This window comes from Paroedura picta, chromosome 9, assembly GCF_049243985.1.
Source record: "Paroedura picta isolate Pp20150507F chromosome 9, Ppicta_v3.0, whole genome shotgun sequence".
In the NCBI taxonomy this organism is placed as follows: Eukaryota; Metazoa; Chordata; class Lepidosauria; order Squamata; family Gekkonidae; genus Paroedura; species Paroedura picta.
This window is the reverse complement of record NC_135377.1, coordinates 10,553,672-10,573,340: the sequence shown is the minus strand read 5'-3', so window position 1 is coordinate 10,573,340 and position 19,669 is coordinate 10,553,672. Positions and strand designations below refer to the sequence as shown.

Sequence of the window (19,669 nt, the reverse complement as noted above, 5' to 3'; positions counted from 1 at the left end):
CATACGACTTCCGGTTTCCCGCTGAAGCTGTCCCTTACGAGGCAGTCGCCCTACAGACGCCGACTGCTCGCGCGCCAAGGATTTCCGGTATTTACCGGAAGCTGCCTCGCCTCCGTCCGAGCCGCCTCCCTAGGAGGCGGGAAAGATGGCCGACGCCGCGGCGTCTTCTCAATCCCGTCATGCCCCGCGCCGAAGGGAGCCGTCCTCCTCCCCCTTTGAGGGCGAAGCCGAGGCCCGGCCAAGATGGCGGCGTATTTGACCCACCAGCAGAAGGTGCTGCGGCTCTACAAGCGAGCGCTGCGGCACCTCGAGTCCTGGTGCATCTTCCGGTGAGAAACAAGCGCGGGGCAACCTTCGGCGCCTCAGGGCGAGCTTTCTGGGGAGGAGGAGGGGGGGCTAACGGGGAGGGGCGGTTACTATGGCGACGGGGTTCTTTAAAACTCTCCGCCCCCCCCCCCCCCACACACACACTTTCCCCCTCAGCATCACAAGACGCCGCAGAGGGGAGGCCTGGCTGGCCCCTGCCGAAGGCGGGCTTTTTGTGCTGCCGCGGAGGGTCCCTCCTGTGTGACCTTGAGCCAGGGGCCCGCTCCGCGCCTCGCCTACCTCGCAGGGTTGTGGTTGCACAGTGCATCTGCACAGTGAGGCTCTGCTCCTTGCAGGGGCTCTAGTCCAGGAAAAATGAATGTCAGGTTCACGTTCTGTCAGCACAGCCTACCTCGCAGGGTTGTGGCTTAGCGTAAAGCATCTGCATAGTGAGGACCTGCTCCTTGCAGGGGCTCTAGTCCAGGAAGAATTAATGTCAGGTTCCCATTCGGTCAGCACAGCCTACCTCGCAGGGTTGAAGGGACATGATAACAGAGGGAAAGTGTCTTGAGAGTCCATGAGAAAAAGGCAGACTATAAATAACAATAATAAATGTCAGTCACACATGAAGGTTCTTGTCCTGTGATAGCAGCTGCTGCCAAAGCAGCGCTTTTTAATGATCTGCACAGCCAGTCAGAAGCCTCACTAGGCAAAAACCTGACCTGGCTTCTCCCATTTTCTAAAACCACTTTTGGGCACCAAAGGAAAGCTGCCAGTGGGTACCTGATTGCCCAAAGGCCACCGTGTTGGGGACTTCTGATATTCTGCCATTCAAATGGCCATCTGACAAGTACCTTTGCTTCTGTCATCATCATTTTCCTGCAGAAAACTCCTCTGTTTTGCACTTTCCATACAGGTTTGCAGAATGGCGAAGCTTCTTTATTTGGTTTCTTGCCAGCATTCTTGTTAGTACCAACCCCCCCTCTCTAAGTTTCTTTGCTACTCCCTCAGATGTGCTAGTGGGATGCGATGGGTTTAGGTGACTACTTAGTTCTTGGAATTCAGCCCAAAGGTTTCACAGAAGCAGCAGCTGAGGTTTAGAGGATGGTAATCTTTGCCTCCATGATAAGTATTATGTGTATTTAGCATGCTTTATGAGGAGTGCCTTGTGGAAGTGTCAGTTGCCCTATCCCTGTTTTTAATGGGAACAGACTTCCTTGTCTGTGAATGCATAGTCAGTGTTACTAAGATTGTAAATTTACGCTGCACTTCATGTGACAAAAATTGCCGGCAGTAATGAGAAACCATTGTCTTTTTCAGCTGATCACTGATACAGATAGCCTCTTATTTCATTTCGTAAGGAGCAAGACTCCCCCCCCACTCCCCTCCCCAAAAGAATCCCTTTGGCTTATTGATCACCGTAGCGATATTAAATTTTGCAACCTATAATTCAGCATGTTTAAACCAAAATAATCCTTCAGTGCAGGGGTTTCGAACATGGCTGGAGCAGTGAGCCAAAAGCAGCTTTTATGAGGTTTCATGATGAAGGCCCTCTAGTGGGCCTTTCAGGGAATGGTTCTATTCCAATAGCCTTATCACTCCTCTGCTTTTGTTGATGGTGGTTGAAAGTGGTGTCAAATCACAGCCAACTCATAGAGACCCCTATAGGGGTTTCAAGGAAACATATATGACTAGTTATTCCTTGCCTCTGTTTGGCAACCCTGGACTTGGTGGTCTCCCATCCAAGTACCAACTGGGGCCAACCCTGTTTAGCCTCTGAGATCCAATTCGATCAGGATAACCTTGGCCCTCCAGGTCAGGGCATCTTTGCCATAAACAAAGTCTGCTAAGGGGTCTGGTTAATTCTGTTCTTAACTAAGGACATTTGATTTAGACTCTAGAGCAGTGGTCCCCAACCTTTTTTGGACCGGGGACCGGTCCGCAAATGCTGGCAGGGGCTCATGGGAATTGTAGTCCATGAACATCTGGAGGACCCCAGGTTGATTATCCCTGCTTTAAACCCTCCCACGGAGTATAACTACCCTAGACCTAGTGTTCCTTCTATACTTTCCGGCTATTAGCCGCTCATGGACCTCTGCTCCATATGTTATCCAGTCCCCTCTTGGAGTTGTCAATACTTGTAGCCGCCATCACTTCCAGTGGCACTGAATTCCACGTGCTAATTACTTGCAGTAGCATCTTCAGCTTCCTCTATGGAGGAATTAATAAATCAGTCCTTGGAAGATTTAAAGATTATTGTATTAAATATATCTATGGCAGATGTATATCCATGTAGCATGGCCTGATGCCCTGTCTCTTCTTAGATGATTCAGGCACTTTGTGAGAACTTCAGCTCTTCTGTCCCTCGTCCGTGTGAATGTTCCACCTTCTTTCCCTTTTGGGTGGCAACCCTGGTTTATGTTATACACAATGCCAGCCATGGTTTTCACTTTGAAGCAGAGGGGATTTGCATAGGTGAGGGAGGGAGAAGAGAAATACACGAGACCTCTGGGAACTCCCCAAGTCCTCGCCATGGTTAGGAGCGTGGGTGTGTATCCTACTGCTCCACTCTCTCAGCGGAGCTTGGAAACGTAGTGCCAGCCTTCCTAGGGTGGAAGGCCTCAAACTCTGTGGAGCAGATCCAGAGGATGCAGACCCTGCTGTCGAAACCGTGATAAGTTCACACTGGCCCTGATTAACTCGTGGAACGGTTGCTCTGTCTGTGGGTTCCCAGGGACAAATACCGCTTCTATGCCTGCTTGCTGAGAGCACGCTTTGAAGAGCACAAAGACGAAAAGGATATGGTGAAAGCAACCAGGCTGCTAATGGCAGCAGAGCAAGAATTTTGGGAGAACCAGCATCCTCAGCCCTACATCTTCCCTGATGCTCCGCAAGGCACATCTTATGAGAGAAACGACACCTACAAGGTCAGTAGGAGACAAGGCACCTCATGAGCTGGCCCCTACCGCATTGCAGCTTGACAGCATGCGCGGGTCTAGGATTTGGGATCACAGTTTGGATAGCTTAACATGTAAGCCCTCCAAGAGCCAGAAGGGGAAAAGAGATGGCTAGATGTTTTTAAAGGAGACACGATGGAGTGGGAAGACAGCATGGTACGAGTGGCCTTACCTGCCTCAATCAGACTCTGAAAACAAAAAAGGAAAAGATAACATGAAAATCAGAAGGAGAAGAAGGCTGTGCCTCCTGCTGGCTCAGCTTTCGATGTTACCCAGTCTGATCGAAAAGACATTGCAGTGTGCATGAAGAAGAGCAGAAGAGAAGGCTGCCATCAGCTTCCTTCCACTGTAGTTCCTGTATTAATCTGGTTTAAAAGGAACTTACTTGCAGTTCAAATCTAAAATTGCCAGATGGTGGAAAGGGCCATCAAATTGCAGCCGACTTATGGTGACCCCATAGAACAGTGGTTCTCAACCTTCCTAATGCCGCAGCCCTTTAAGCCAGTGCCTCCTGTTGTGGTGAACCCCAACCATAAAATTAGGCAAGGGTTCTTTCACAGAAATTAAACCGAAATTGAGCAATGGCCTGAAGATCCATTGTTCACAATTGTATATGAATTGGTTCTAAAAATATAAATTGGCGGGCGCCTTCAGGAGGAGCTGCAACAATGGCGGTGCCCCCCCCCCCCAACCAAGCTGCTTGCCCTGCCACATCCCCTGTGAAAGGGTCATTCAACCCCCAAAGGTTGAGAACCACTGCCGTAGAGTTTTTGAGGCAAGAGATGTCCAGAGGTGGCTTGCCATTGCCGACCTCTGTGTAGCAACCCAGGAATTCCTTGGTGGTCTCCCATCCAAGTACTAACTAGGCTTGACCATACTTAGCTTCCCAGATCTGATGAGATCGGGCTTGCCTGGGCCTTCCATGTCAGAAAGGTGCTAAGCCTCTGTTAAATGTCCAACAAAAGGAAGAAATGGGCGTCCTGTTAGAACTTTGCTAGAAGATCCAAGCAACCCCATTTGTCAAGACTGTGTTACTGCAAGTGCTGAAATTCTTTCTTGGTTTGCAATCTGGCAGACACCTGAATGGGCCCTAGACTTCTGGCATCCTTCAGAGAAGGCGATGTACCCAGATTATTTTGCCAAGAGAGAGGAGTGGAAGAAGCTGCGGATGGAAAGTTGGGAGAAAGAGGTAGGTGCAGCAGCAGTGATGGGCTCATGTAGGATTCTAGCAGGTTATTCAGGAGGCTTCTCGGAGGGAGAAATCTTAAAGGAAGCAAGATATGGACATCGCAGTATTCTTAAGCACTTCATTGGTTTGGTTTCTTAGGGGGTGGGTTTGGCTCTTCTGGCAAGCCCCAGAAAGCTCCATGGCCTTGATGCCTGGAAGCTTAATTGGTTTTATTGAAAGTTCAGATTCTTGAGATCTGAAAAAACCGCACCCAATTCCATGTCCCCTCAGTCCGGATAGCTAGCTGAACTGCCAGTCAGAAAGGCAAATCCCCTCAGTGGCAGTCTTCAGGCAACAGCTGGACAGACACTTGGCGGGGACGCTGTAGACCAAGGGTGGCCAAACTGCGGCTCTCCAGATTTCCATGGACTACAGTTCCCATGAGCCCCCGCATTCTGGCAGGGGTTCAAGGGAATTGTAGCCCGTGGACATCTGGAGAGCCACAGTTTGGCCACCCCTGCTTTAGGCTGAACCTGCAGGGTTGGACTAGAGGGCCTTCCAACTCTATGGATGTCTGCCTTGGCTCATCCATGTTTCTGCTTCAGGCCTATGTTTTAAGCAGTTGGAAACAGAGGTGCAGTGCCCCGGCTCTTCTCCGTAGCAAGTCATCCCCAGTGATGTTGCCATTCGGCAGCTCCCTAATGCAGATTCCAAATTCCTGTAATTGGTAATGCTGGATTTCAGTCGGAGGAGGAATGGCTCCCATTTTTGCCTTCCTGGCTAACCATTAAGCCACAGGGTAGGAAGTTTCTGGTCACTTCTTACCTTCCCTGATAGGGACTAAAGCAGGTGTGGCTAGGCTGTGGCACTCCAGATATCCATGGACTGCAATTAACACGAACCTCTGCCAGGGGTTCATGGTAAATGTAGTTCATGGACCTCTGGAGAGATAAGAGTTTGGCCACCCCTGGACTACAGGAAAGAGACCTTCTCTACTACCACCGCAGCAGTTTGGGTCTTTCTGGAGGATTCTGATCCCACAGCAGTGCCCAGGGGGCAGGAGTGTCTGAACCAGTTTCTGAATTTAAGAGAATAGCTCTAACTGCAGCCATCTGTGAATTAATCCCTGCTTCAGATATTTGCTTAACATTAAGTAGTAACTCATTAGTTTAGGAGAGCTACTGGAAGAGATAAGTAGCCCTCCCCTCTCCTTCCAGGTTTCCATGCAGTCTTTTTATGGGCCGGTGAGGAGTCCTTTGAGGCAGTTCTGTGGTTTTTCTTGGGATGTTCCTTTTCTTTTCTAGGTCCAGCAGCTTCTGGAAGAAACCCCACCAGGTGGTCCTCTGACTGAAGCTCTCCCTCCAGCCCGCAAGCCAGGACACCTGCCCCCTCTGTGGTGGGATTATGTAACTGCGCCCCGTGAACAGCCATAAACACATCATTCTTCGCCATTTTTGTGAACGGGGTTACATCCTTCAAGCAGGAGAGGATGTTAGTTTGCAGAACGACAGTAAATGTGCCCAATAAAGCTAAACCTAACGTGTACAAAGCAGAGTCTGAGAAATCCATCATGTCACCATCTTGCATTGCAGGTTGCAGGCCATTACCCCAGGGAACAAAAACTGGAAGGGAAAGATGGGTTGAAAAAACAGAAGTATGCCAGAATCTTTTACCACACCATGAAAGTTGTGTGGTTACAGAGTTCTGCTCTTCTAATGCTAATGAGGGGGCTTCTACAATATATTTACATTATGCAAACTGAAGTTTCCTTCCCAATTAGATTCCCGGTGGATGCAGCGCAAGTTAAGCATTAAGTCTGGCATGGGGAGAATAAGCCCATTCAAGCAGCTTGAAATTACTAGAATAGAGTTTCGGTTTCCAAGCAATACGCTGTGGGTTGTAACTCCATAGCAGCCACTGCATCTACCCTGTAATGCCTTTCCCTGAGAAAGTGTGTGGCAAGACAGACGACCTCCTACTTAATTTCCCCGTTACAACATGGATGCTGTCTGATTTTATGGACATTTCACCCGTGCTGTGCTGTGGACTTGGAGCAAGACCAGGTAACACACATCACAAAAATATTTCTGCAGTATAACAGTGAGCGACACCATGGGGCTTCCTGGTACCCTTTGCCTCAGGGGAGAACCAATCCCGGCTTTCTTCCTCCTCACTGGAGCAGAACCCAGACACAACTGACTTGGCTTGCTGTTTCCGAAAACTCTCTCGACTGGCCCCAGCTCTCCACAGCATTCTCAGAATGCTCACACTCCCAGGGACCAGTCTTTGCCCACCCGGCCATGGAAACTTGCTGACTTGTACAGAGCCTGCCTTGCCTCCCTGGCTTCACTGCAAGCAGCACACTGCAAGGGGCGTCATTTCAGTGTTGGGGTAGAAATAAAAAACAGTACCAATATCTTCACAGGTAGACATTCCAAAGGTAGCCCACACCTGTGCTAGGTAGAGAGTCCATGGAAATGTGAGTAGTTGTCTAGTTGGGGGCAGAAGTGTACAGACAGCCTCAGTCTAGGCTGGGAACCCCCAACACTTCTGATACAGTGGCCCCAAAACGGCTACCACAGCTTACCTTCAGACACACCGCCATGAGCCTTGTGATAGGATCATAGAGTAGGAAGGCACCTCCAGAATCCTCTAGTTGAAGCCCCTGCAGAATGCAGGAAATTCACAATTACCTGCCCACCCACAGTTTCCCCAATTTCATGTACAAATGATGCCCCCCCCCCAAGAAAAAAAAACTCCCAGAATCCCAGTCTGGCCTGGAAGAAATACACCTCCCAAATTTTCTGCTGTGGTGGAAGCAGCTGCCAAAGGAATGTTCTTAAAAATCTACATAGGCAATCAGAAGCTTTGGTGGGAACCCCCCCCCCATATAAAAACACTTGCCAAGTGCCAGAAAAGGTATAAAGAGGTGCCATGGTGCCCACAATGGGGGCTCCCAATTTAAGCTATCAAAACTTCCAGGATATTGGGGGGGGGGGGGTAGAACAGTCAAATGTTATCTGGAAGTTAAACATTGTCAGAAATGCTTCACCGTGTTTCTTCTCTGGCCGTGGTGCTTAAAGGGGCAGTGGGGAGGGGGGACAACGAACACTCCAAAGAGGTTTGCCAGCAGGTCTTTATTTATAATAGAGGCTGAAGCAATCGTTACAATGTAGAAGGGCAACACAGCTAACAGCAATCTTTAATAGCGGTTCAGAACGAAAACGGTGCATGTGGGGAGAGGTCAACTCTCAGTACGAACTAGCAACTAAAGCACAATAACTTACCATTAGAAACATTTTGTTTTTAAACGGTGACACTACTTTTACAATAAGCAAGGAAAAAAGAAAAAAAAACAACGGAACTGTTTAATGTGGCTTGTCACGTTCGAACGCTGAATTTTGGCAACAGTTTATTATTAAAGATTTTTAATCAAGTGTAAATCTAGTGTGAAAAAAGGGAGGGAGAGATAAAAGCTGTGCTTTGGGGGCACAACCGTTTCCCAACATTTTTTGTGTGTATTTTCCCCCCTAGACACACTCTTCAGGTGCAACCAATTGGGAACGTCTCCTGCAGTGACCGTCCTTTAATGACTGGGAGGGGCAGGAATATAGCGGAGGCCTTGTGAAAACACCCCGGGGGTTTTAGTTCCAAAATGAAACATGCCAGGAAATCCTCTGGATTCTTAATCCGGCAAGAATTCGTTTCTTAAAAAGAGCTGTTGGCCGAAGGTGGTGGGGGGTTGTGAAGCGTCATTTGCACAACGCATCAGCTTGTCTCCCCAACTTGGCGGGGCTTCTACCACAGGCACCGTTGCTGAGAAGGAAAAGTTGGGGGTGGGGGGGGGGGGTTGCAAAGGAGAGTGCATTAATTTTTAAAAGGATCATGCTTGGTTGCTTGCTTCTCAAGCCATAACATTAAAAAAAAAGAGGTGTTACGCAACACAGCAGTGTAAATGTATATAGAACACAGTGACTATACAGTATTACGATACGTCTCACATCCAATGCATTTATGTAGTTTAAAGCATAAGAGGTTATGTAGGCAAGATGGCAGCCAATTGGAAATCTCCAGAGAGGGGAGGAGCGTGTTGTGCGCAGATGTATGGCCCAGCCCCTTCCAATACAGGTGGTGCGTTTTTTTGTTTTTTTTTTTGCAACCACAAATACACAGGTCTGTGTTGTCTTTATTATCCTGCTTGCATTACCTATAGAGAGATAAGGCAGAAGGTATCCATACAGATTGCAGGATCTTTATTTTTAAAAACCCACAAAACCAGAACAACCTGTGTTGTCCAAGCTGCACATTTCTACCGATCCTGTGAAATGAGTATGTCACGGCCACAATTTTTCATTATAAGAAAAGAAAGCCCCTCCCTGCCCACTATAAATTTGTCTATTAACAGCTTCCCCAAAATACAGTGCTGAGAAGAATTAAAAAAAAAATAGTGGTCAATCCCCCCTTTCCCTTGTAATAAATAAAACCACAACTTTGTCCCACCCCCCCACCCCCGTTCCCACCCTTATCCCCAAGATCTCTAATGGGGGGGATAGCCCCCCACCACCAGAAATGTGTTGCTATTTTTACTGGAATTCCCAGCTGGTTGCCAGTCTGATGTATCAGCAATTTTTCTCAGAACTATTTTGAGGCTTTTTCAGTTTATTAGTTTAGCTGCCCAGCCTGCTGGGCATTGCCAGTAAAAAGTAAAAAGCTGCAGAGTAGAGAACTCTGTTATTTCTCTCTGCCTTTCCTTAACCAAGGTTCCTGCTACTGTAGATTACCTAACAAAGAAACAGAAAATGGGGGGGGGGGGGGAGATTCCGATCCAGATGGGCATGCTTAAATGTTGCTTGTGCAGTCCGGAAGAAAATGAATTAGCACAAAACAAATAATCCAAAAGAACAATTCCACAGATGCTGGTCTTGGGCACGCACTCTCAGGCAGAAGCCCCCATAGAGATTTCTACGAGGCCATCATGCAAGTTCCTAGTGGCCAGCACCCAAGCATCTTTAAACAACCTATGGAAACAACACTGCAATCCAATATGGCTTATTCAGACGCACTTACCATGAAGCTACGGCTAGGCTACTTCTTGTGCAACAGTAAGTTCCCTCCCCCTTTGTCTAACCCCATCACACTCTATCCGGCCCTAGGCTTGTCACTCTTCCACTATATATTGCTTTAATCAACCAGCTGTTGTTTCCTGCTTTCGAGATTTACAAATATCTCCTTGTACTTTTTATTTATTTTGTGGCGACCTGTTCCTCGCCCAGGTCTCTGCAAGTTAAAACGGAAAAAAGAAAAGAAGGATCATCCTTGCTATTATAACAAGGTGCTCTACAAAAAGCTCGCGAGAGTGAAAGCACATTGCAACTTCCTATCAATGTTCTCCCTCCCCTCCCCTCGCCCCCACCCTACCCCAGCTGAAATATTTAAGCTACTTAAATGTTTACTGTATTCTTCTTCCTTCTACGCATGTAAAACTTTTACAAATAGTTATATAAAAAAGTTAAATGGGGATTTGGCACCTTCAGGCGGAGAAAATTAAAAGGGAAACTCAGATTTGTTTTAAAAAATTGCGCAGAAAAATAATCAGCAGTATTTACAAAAAAATAAAAATAAAAATTAGAAGTCAGGAAGAGGTTGCACCTTAAGCATTTTAGTTTGCAAATCCCTTCTCCTCCCCCCTCCCCAGCCCCGAATTTTTAAAGAGAGCTTTTCCAGCTGTCTATTAACTGAGCATCCTACAAAAACTTGATTGTACAGTGGAATGGATAGAGAGTCCATTTCATTAGACAGTTCAGTCTCTGCTGCGTTGGAAACTCCGGCAGTGGTCCAGCATCTAGGAAATTCGAGGAGCCGAACGATCGTTCGTGGTGGTCTTCTTCAGCTTAACGCCCCGCCGAATGGCGTTCAGCATGTCTTCACCTTGCGGGGGCTCCCCGGGATTCTGGCCCGCTGACTGAGGGGCCGGCTGGCACGGGGGAGCGGTCAGACTTGGGCTCTCCCTTTCGCTTTCTTCTCCCTCACTTTCGGCGGCTGTTTGTCTCTGTTCCTCTATGGTGCTCGGCTTCTGGCTTGTGGGCGGAGGATTAATGGACGCCTGGCCACTCCACGAGGAGGACATCCCCCCTGCGATCCCATGGTTGCCCGCTCCTGCCTCAGGGCTTTGTTCAGGACTTTCTTCGGCGCTGCTCGGCACGCTCGGCAGCCCTCCTGGGATGTCCGGCACAGTCGGAGTTTTGACAGGAATCACAGGCGTCTTGATTGGGATGGGCCCCGTCCCTATGGTCCCACGTCTGACAGTGGGTTTGGTAGAAGGGGTCCGTCTGATGGTCGCTACACCCGGGGTGACAATCACGGGCCCCAGCGTGCTTGGGAGGCCGGCCGTCGAAGCGGGACGCTTGGCGTGAAACATTCGGCGGTAAGACTGGCTGATGTCACTGTTCCTTGGAATTGTTGACGACTTGTCAAATTCTTGTTGCTCTGTCTCTTGGTCGCCGCTCACAGAGAAATAATCGTAGTCTGACACTGGGAAGGGAAGGGGAGGAAAGAAGGTAAAATTGGGCACCTGCTATGAACAAAGCTTTGCTTGTCATGCTACCTAGATAGAAATCCAATCCTCAGAGACCAACAGGATGAGGTGGGAGGGATGTATGACTTTTTGAAAGTCGAAACTCCCTTAAATGGAATCTTGCTGTTCTACTGCAGACCAACATGGTCAGGCTAGGGCAGGGATGGCCAAACTGTGGCTCTCCATTTGTCCGACTACAATTCCCATGAGCCCATGCCAGCACGTGCTGGCAGGGGCTCATGGGAATTGTAATTCACGGACATCTGGAGAGCCCCAGTTTGGCGATGCCCGGGCTAGGCCATTCTGATAGAATTCTATGTTTGGAGCAAAAATGAGAACTAAACCCAAGTGCCCTGTGGGTTTTCAGATGAACCACAAACTCAGGTTCTATACGGAGAAAAGCATGCAATCATTTCAGGCTGGGCAGAATCAGTGTGTCCCAGACACCAGGCCACTGTCAACCCAGAGAGGGGTCATGGAGAATTTCCTCAGGTCTGACACCCTTTAATTCCCCTTTGCAAATTATCAAATGTTCCTTGGGAAAGAGTTTGTTGCCTCCCTCTTCCTAAGCACAAAAGGAATTGGCAGGAAATCTGAATAAGCACCGAATCAAGAGCAACTCCCTGATTTCAGGCCAACCTCCCCCGGGATGCTGTGCTATAGGGAAAAGTAACCTGTTTCTATGGGGGAGACGGCTGAAATATTTCAAGTGCTTAGGTAACAAGAAACGGCTCTTATTTTATTCTGTCTTATTTTAATTCTGTCTTTTTCAGCCTCTTAAGACTTCTCCATCAGCTTATTTGTGTGCAGAAAGAATACGGCCTCCCCTTAGATCAGCCTTTCTCAACCAGTGCTGACACGGAGGGATGAGCCACGTTGGGAGGGCGGTACAGAAATGTAATAAATCATACAAAACAATTGCAAGCCCATTGATTTCTTCACCTTCTAAAGATTTTGCGCGGTTCGTGACAACGCCGCTCTTGGGATTAGCTTGACCTCGCTCGGCCTGCCGTTCCCCTTCAAGCCCCCTTCAGGACTTCAGTGGGCAGCAGTGGGGCTTTGCAGAAACCCAGGGGGCTTATTGCAGCCAGCATGACAAAGTGTATCTGACTAGCATCCAGAGCATCCTAGTTCGAATCCCCCCTTTCCCCTGTCATGGAATGGCTGTGGCTTTGCGTGCAGAAGGTCCCACCCTCCAACCACTGGGAGCCCCAGTAAAAAAAGGCACGGGGAATAGGTGACGCCAAAGACCTCAACTTGAGACTCTAGAGCAGGGGTAGTCAAACTGCAGCCCTCCAGATGTCCATGGACTACAATGCCCATGAGCCCCTGCCAGCATTCGCTGGCAGGGGCTCATGGGAATTGTAGTCCATGGACATCTGGAGGGCCGTAGTCTGACTACCCCTGCTTTACAGAGCCGCTATAAGTCTGAGTGCAGGATCCTGACCATGACAGACTGCTGGTCTGAGAGGGTACAATGGCCTGATATGGCCCTGGGTGCGTTTATGGAAGCTTGCTGGGAAACCTTGGGCCCATCGTCCGCCCCAACGGCACCTGCCTCACAGGGTTGTTGTGAGGATAAAATGGAGGAGAGGGGAACCATGCGAACAGCTTCAGGTCCCCACTTGAGAAAAAAGGGGGTGGTGGTGGATAAATTAAGCATGCAAAACTGCGGCGTGCCGGAAGGCTGAAGCGTATCCCATACTGTAGTCCGGTAAATCTCTCTGCAACCCCAGTGGCTCCATTCCTTACCTTGTGAGGGGATTGTGTCCTCTGAGCAGCAGGGCGTGGTGGTCTGGGTGCTGTAGCCGCTGGAGCACTGCAAGGAGTCCCGGCTGCTTCTCTGGGTGTCCAGCTGCAGGCCCCGAGTCAGGGCCAATGCCAGCTCTTCACATGCCTCCATCTCCTCTCCTTGCTGACAACACAATTGAGACCTTTCATTAGATTATGGAACGGGACTGTCCGGGCCAACCCCAGAGATCTCTGGAGCTGCTTGCGGTCACAACCTCGCTTTTCTGACCTCTTACAAAGTAACATACAAAAGCTTTTTCTGCATTTTCCAGTTTGGCCAGATCCAGGATTTCCACAAAATTCAGCCACATGATGCTAGCAGAGTGTCTGTGAATGGCTCCCCTCTGTCCCCAAATAACCCATGCAGCTAAATTAAGAAACCCTACCAATCTCTGGGCTCCCAACTCGGAGGGCACCGACCCTTGGGTGTGATGACCGCTGTAGCCCCTTCCTTTGCCAGCTCCCTGGCTACCTGCCCTCAGTATCCCATGTTACGGAAAATCAAGGGAGCACTGTGCTGCCTTTGGGCCCCCATGGCGCACGCCAACACCTTTCCTTGCGCACACCGGGTTTAGAAATTGGGCGGGCCTCCAGGTGGGGCTCTTGCCCTGCAAGTCTTCTGATTGGCCGCTGGAGATCTGAGTGGCTGTGAAGATTCTTAAGAGTCCTGCTTGGATGGGAGCTGCCACCACAGCACAGGGATCTCAGCATGGTGTAGTGGTTAAAAAGGTGGCCTTTGACCTGGAGAACTGAGTTTGTCTCCCTACTCCTCCACACGTTGCCAGCTGGGTGACCTTGGGCCCATCACAGTCCTCTCAGAGTGCTCTCGGCCTCACCTGCCTCACAGGGTGTCTGTTGTGGGGAGAGGAAGCTTTGAGATTCCTTTGGGTAGTAGAAAGTGGGGTACAAAAAAAAATCTCTTCTTCACTGTGACAAACTATCAGTGGCAGCCATTTTTGAGGCTGGCCCCACCTCCTGGGGAAGCCGTTTTTGAGGCTGGCCCCACCTCCTGGGGCAGCCATTTTTGAGGCTGCACCCACCACACTGTATCAGAATGCCAAATGTGCCTGCAGGCTTAACAATGCTGGGACGCCTGAACTAACTGGTCACTAGGCCTCTGAAATCAAGCTAGATAGATGGAGGAGCTCCCTACACATGGGATAACATTCCAACATGAATCCTCCACCAAGTGCAGCTGAGGAAGACTCATTCCATAACTAAGGATTAAAAACCATGGATCCACTGTACGAGTGGAAGCACAACTGGCAGAAGAAGGCTTTCCCCTGATACAATCCTAGATAGTCAAAGGGAAAGCCGCCTTCTGTCAGAGGTGCCTCCACAAGTTCAACAGGCTGGTGGGATTCACCTGGATTTCTGCATACCTGGATTGATTATTAAAGTGTGCTGCCAAGTTACAACTGATTTATGGAGGCTCCACCTTAGAGTTTTCAACTCAAGAGGTGGATAGAGGAGATTTGCCTTCGTCTGCCTAGCAACCCTGGTCTTTCTTGGTGGCCTCCCATCCAAATACGAACCATGCCTGACCTCGCTCAGCTTCTGAGCTTTGACGATTCAGGCTAGTCTGTGCTATCGGAGCTAAGCTGGTTCTTTGGAGACGTTCTTTACCAAGCCATTGAAAAGATCAGGCAGTGAGACTGCAGGTGAAGCAAACGCTTGGAGGAAACCCCTGACCAAAGACTTCTTTAAGGAGCAGAGACCCCGTGCGATACAGAAGCTGCAGAGCTTAGCGTGAGCACAGGGGGTGGTCTGAAGCAGCTTGGGACCAACATGTCAACCCGCCAGAGGATCCAAAATTAAAGCCTCACCCTTGGGGCGGCTGACACCGTCATGCTCCGGGGTCTTTGGGCTTCCTCTGTGGGCAGAGGCGGTCCATTCTGGCCTCCCCCAGCGGGGTCCGCATCTCGTTTTTCCTTGCGGCGTTGCAAAGTGTTTACCATAGGCTGGTCATAAGGACCTGGCTTAGCCCAATCCTAGGAAAAAATTTCCATTAGTTGAAATTTTGTCTCCGATCACGTAAACACGCTCCGTACAGCAGGCTAGGAACTCCTTTCTAGCTTTTCCCTCATACTGAGAGGTGCATCTTTTAAGGGCATGTTGGCCAAGGGGTGGGGAGCCAACCTTGCTCCGAAATGTGGCATTAGCAGGGCAAGCTGGCAAATGCAATCTGCATTTTTGTAGGTCCAGGGCGGGGGGGGGGAGGCATTATTGGCTACCAGGAGAAAGCCCTTCTGCCTCACTAGAAGACGGCAAAATCATGTGAATGACTTGTCCTGTTCTCAGAACCAAGTTCCTGGCTGACACAAAACATCCCTTCCACCCCTAACCTTCGGGTCAAGAAGATGTTGTAGCCTGTTCTACTCTCAGAATGTGTCCCTGATCCAAGAACAGCATAAACCAGGGCCTGCTTAGCTTCTGAGATGGAACTATATCGTCCAGGGATCCTGTCCTGACCGACTGAGACAAAAACTAAAAACAGGCCAGGCTGTGTGTTTTCAGACAGCACAATCCTAAGCAGAGATACACCCTTCTAACTCTACTGAATTAAATGACCACAGAAGGGTACAGCTCTGCTTAGAAGTTGTCCAGAGAGGTAAAGCCCTCTTGGAGTGGGTTGACTTCTGTCAGAATTCCACCTCGAGGGCCACTTAAGCTCTTAAGGACCACTTAATCTCTTCTCTGCTTCCTTTTACTCTCCCTTGATGTGACTTTCTGGAGAAGGGGAAGAGTCCCGACTTGTGATTGGCTGGTAGACCAAGCCCAACCTATTGCCTTCTCTTACTAATCTAGAAAAAGAACAAAGTGGACGGCCAGTGTAGGCTCACCCCTTTGCTTCAAAAATGCCTGCTTCCTAGTGGCCAGTGATAGCCAGCCTGTCCCTGTCTAGAGAAAAGTCCATAAATGTGTAATTATAAATAGACACTATGGTTTGCAGGATGTACACTTTTAAGGGAAAGGGCTGATCGCTGACATTGTAGAAAGAGGAGGCTGTGTTCTAGGATTTGGGGTTGCAAAAATCCAAAACTGCAAAATTCCAAAATAGCCCCAATCTATTCTGACTGTGCAAAAGGGAACTATGAAAAAAACAGATGCAGTGGATCCCTCTTTTCATTCAAGATTCTCAAAATTTGGGATCAATCCACACCTGACCTCAAATGTGGGTCATTTCTATATGGTTCCACCGAACAGACAAACTTCTCCCAAATGATTTTTATGTAACTTCACTTCTACAAGTATGAATTTTCTGGCTGCCAGCCAGTTGCAATTGGTGTCTACAACAGAGAGAGGAATCTCAAGCCCTAGTCCTTCCCTCTTCAGGAATGATCTCAGCAAATTTCCAAATTCAGTGCTATGAGAAAAACCCACAATAGAATAGTTGTATTTGGGCTGGGAACACAAAACATTGCTCTATAGGGAAGGGTGGATCTCTGCCTGAGTTACTGTTCCTAGCTTGCCTTATCCTTTCTCCATCAGGGGCAAGGAATTGTTGCATGGAGTGCAACTGGACCAATGCGGGGAATCCAAAAGAAGTCCTCAGAAGACTGCACACAGCATCTCTGCATGAGTTGCTGTTCTGGCACTGGCCTACTCTGAATAATGACTCACCCAGTGGAGTCGATGTCTGTGAAAGTGAGCAGTTTGTTCATATTATAATAACAACTAAGGATGATCTAAGGATGAAGTGCCTCCCATTTTGATTCCTGAAAGAAGGCATGCCTCACCCACTGGAAGTCCAAGAAACACCAATTATGCCATTTTAGTTGGTCAGTGGTATCTGAACTCATGTAGCATGGAAAAAAATGAGCGAGAAAGACCACTCAGACAAAACCTGCAATTACAATAATCACCCAGATCCACTCTTGGCAACCACCAAAGCAATTGTTTGGAAAGACACAGAGATGCTTCTCGTGCCCCTTATGATGAGCAAGCTCAAGTTATGTCCGGGCGATGGGTCCTACTGAGGGAGAATTACATATTCTCAGTTCCTCTCTCCCACAATCAGTTGCAAAAAAAGGGGAGGGGGTTAATGGAGGATTGAGGGAGGGGGTGGCATCCTGGGTAGAAAAATTACCAGGAAATATAAAGCTTCCCTACTAACAGGAAGTTCTGACCACAAAGTTCCTATATTTACCTGGAAATGATAATGGTAGCTCTAGGAAGTTCCTAGAGCTACCATTATCATTTCCAGGTAAATATAGTATAATGCCTTATTACTAATATGTAGCGCTAAAGGGAAGCCTCTCAGCTACTGGCAATAAGCCCTTGGCAGGTGTCACTGATATCCTAAATAGCTCTTGAAAGCAAGATGGTGAGCGAGGGCAGAAAAATACTGAACGGCAAATATCTTCTCTGGCTTCTCATGTCTCTATGGTCTTGGAGGTCAAATGCCACACTGCTCCCCTCTGAAAAAAAGGGAAGCAGACTGGGGCCACTTCCTGTTAAGCTGTTTCAGTACCGCTAAATTGCCAGTTGGCACCAAAGGTCCATTCCAGAATGTGAAGAGGGACAAAGAGGCCGCCCCTGAGTACAGTGCATGAAGCTCTGATCATGGAGCGGAATCGTCTTGCCTTGGAGTCTGCCTGGCACGCTGCCTTCAGGGGCGAGAGGACTCACAGGAACAGGGCTAGCCATGCCGTGGGAGTCAGCAGAGGGAGATGAGCCAATTGCAAAGATGAACTGGCAAAAAAACATTAACCAACACTTCCCCACACTTGTGCTGGTGGACATTCCCTTCTTGCTGGGGATGGAAAGACCAGAGCTTGTGAACCCAAATCCAATTTCTCCTCTGCAGGGCAGTTCTTTCTCTTCTGCCTAAAAATGTGCTCTGTCTGAAGTGATTTCCAGAAACCTAATGAATACATCCATAACATATGGAGGGTGCATTGACAATTACTATGCCACACAGCCATTCTATCATTCTGGTTTGGCGTTGTCAGAAAGACTGCTCCTTTGGATCCCTGTTTATGTATACCTGGATAAAAAAACCCCATGAACTGTTGACCACAATGAGTTGGATCCAACAGCTCTCCTTTCTTAAAGGGGGGAGAATGGAACTCTCTTTCTCAGTTAAGGTCAACCCATCATCCTTGACTTTCAAGGATTAATCTGTGCAAACTGAATTTCACCCAGGGGGTGGGGGGATAGGTGGAGATAACTGAATAAAACATGGGCAAATTTCTGTGTTGACTGCTGTACCTAATCTGCCTTCAATTTGCGCTACACCAAAAATGATCCAACCAAGTGTCAGAGGTTCAAGTAGAACCATCCAAAAGCAAAGGCACATGGATCTGGACATGGATGCTGACCCTTTCACAAATGTTGTGCTAAGGGTACAGGCTGCCAGTGGCGTCTCCCTTGGTCCCAAGCAGCCATCCTCAACAAAAAGCCTATGTCAGAGGAAGACTCCATGGGCCGAAGGAAACTTCCACAATTGACTGGATCCAAATCTACACTTTTGTATATCAGTTAATATAATGGTTGGAAGGCGTTTATAGTCATGACTTCCCAGCATTCCCCAGGGGTTTGGACTAGATGACCCTGGACGTCCCTTACAACTCTATGACTCTAGGACTCTTTTGCTGTCAGATCAAGAATTCAGCATGGCTGAGGAGGGAAAAAAATCAATCAAGATTTGATAGGTAACATTCCGCGATGGAAAAAAGGGCTAAGGGGGGGAGGGGGGGAAGGGGGATGGAAAGGAGAGCATGACAGAAACAAAAGAAACACAAACCTTCCAGCTAGGGATCTTAGATGATGGAAACATGCCTGGCCCAATGGTGTAATAATGACCGTGGTCTGGAAGGAGGGTGGAAGAGGAAGCGCGGGTCCATGCGTGGGAGACAGACGGGAAATGAGGAAGGGGGCCCGCACCAACTGAGGCAAAGGATGGACCAGTTGACAAACTACAGTGATAAAACCCATTAGACAACTGGAAATGAAAGAAAATAACAAAAAGAAAAAAAAAACAAGAAGAGAAATTAATTTAAACAGGACAAATATGGGGGGTTGGAAAAATTCAAGGTGCAATCAGGCATGCTTTGCTGGAAAGAAAGAGGGGTCGGGTAACGCCTTCAACAGAACATCTCAAAACGGCACGCGGGTCATGCTTCGATACTGTTATTCTAACAGGCAACGACATTTGGGGGCGTGGTCAGTTTCGGGGGCTGAACAGCCTTGCTCAGCCAACGCTGGGAGACAAGCTACCGGGGGAGTCTCTCCTCGACCGGCCAGCCCAGATGAGCTGGATCAAACGAAGACAAGCTGGTGGAACTTCCTATCAAGCTCCAATGTTCCCCGGTATTAATCGGCAAGTGGAGATTTCCGATCCACGCTCCGAAAGCGAGATGCAGCCTTTCCCCCAAAGCTGTTAATAAGCCTGGATTAGTAGGCTCCCATTCCAGTGAGCGAGTAGCAGTTCAGCCTCAGAAAATGACATGCTCCAGGGGCAGCAGAACGAAGAGGGAATCGGTGGGGTTGCCAGATGAGAATGGAGCCCATCGCTCGCTCCGGCTCCAGCTTGGGGTCCAGCTTGTTGTGCTAGGCCCTCGATCGTTTTGGAAGCCTTGGATTTTGAAAGAGGATTTGGGAGAGTGCACGCTGGAACCTAGACACGGCTGTGAGTAGACATCCCATGACAATATGTAAACGTTTGGCCGCATCGTTTTTGGAAAAGGGCAATTCTAATCAACAAGGTGGTTCTTGTCGTGAGTCTACCGTTTCCGTGACGGTCATGGGAGCTACCAAGAGTTCTTGGAAACACTCCAACCTGCGTTTCAGCCAATACACGCCGCCTTCCCTTCGGCTCATCCACTTGTAGGATGCCTCCGTCTATATTCAGAACGCCCAAAATGGCGG

General features: G+C 48.7%; 2 protein-coding genes across 14 annotated transcripts in view; one reads left to right on the top strand and one right to left on the bottom strand.

Annotated features, from left to right (window-relative positions):
- Window positions 1–103: 103 nt before the first annotated feature.
- On the top strand, window positions 104–5,980 carry NDUFB9 (NADH:ubiquinone oxidoreductase subunit B9). The gene is made up of 4 exons (XM_077351547.1): window positions 104–329; window positions 3,041–3,233; window positions 4,339–4,452; window positions 5,736–5,980. Exons 1-4 carry the CDS (start codon window positions 244–246, stop codon window positions 5,862–5,864), a joined length of 522 nt encoding a protein of 173 aa, XP_077207662.1. The 5' UTR covers window positions 104–243; the 3' UTR covers window positions 5,865–5,980.
- A 1,569-nt stretch (window positions 5,981–7,549) lies between these two features.
- Window positions 7,550–19,669, bottom strand: part of MTSS1 (MTSS I-BAR domain containing 1) — a 142,848-nt gene continuing 130,728 nt past the window's right edge. For 6 of the 13 annotated variants that reach the window (XM_077351528.1, XM_077351529.1, XM_077351526.1 and 3 more), the window contains 4 exons: window positions 18,546–18,743; window positions 14,623–14,787; window positions 12,758–12,920; window positions 7,550–10,962 (listed from right to left, as the gene is read on the bottom strand). In XM_077351528.1, the coding sequence (XP_077207643.1) occupies window positions 10,274–10,962; window positions 12,758–12,920; window positions 14,623–14,787; window positions 18,546–18,743 (1,215 nt within the window). In that variant the 3' untranslated portion in view covers window positions 7,550–10,273. The remainder of the gene's footprint in view (window positions 10,963–12,757; window positions 12,921–14,622; window positions 14,788–18,545; window positions 18,744–19,669) is intronic. The other 7 variants (XM_077351533.1, XM_077351534.1, XM_077351535.1 and 4 more) reach the window with 3 other exon arrangements.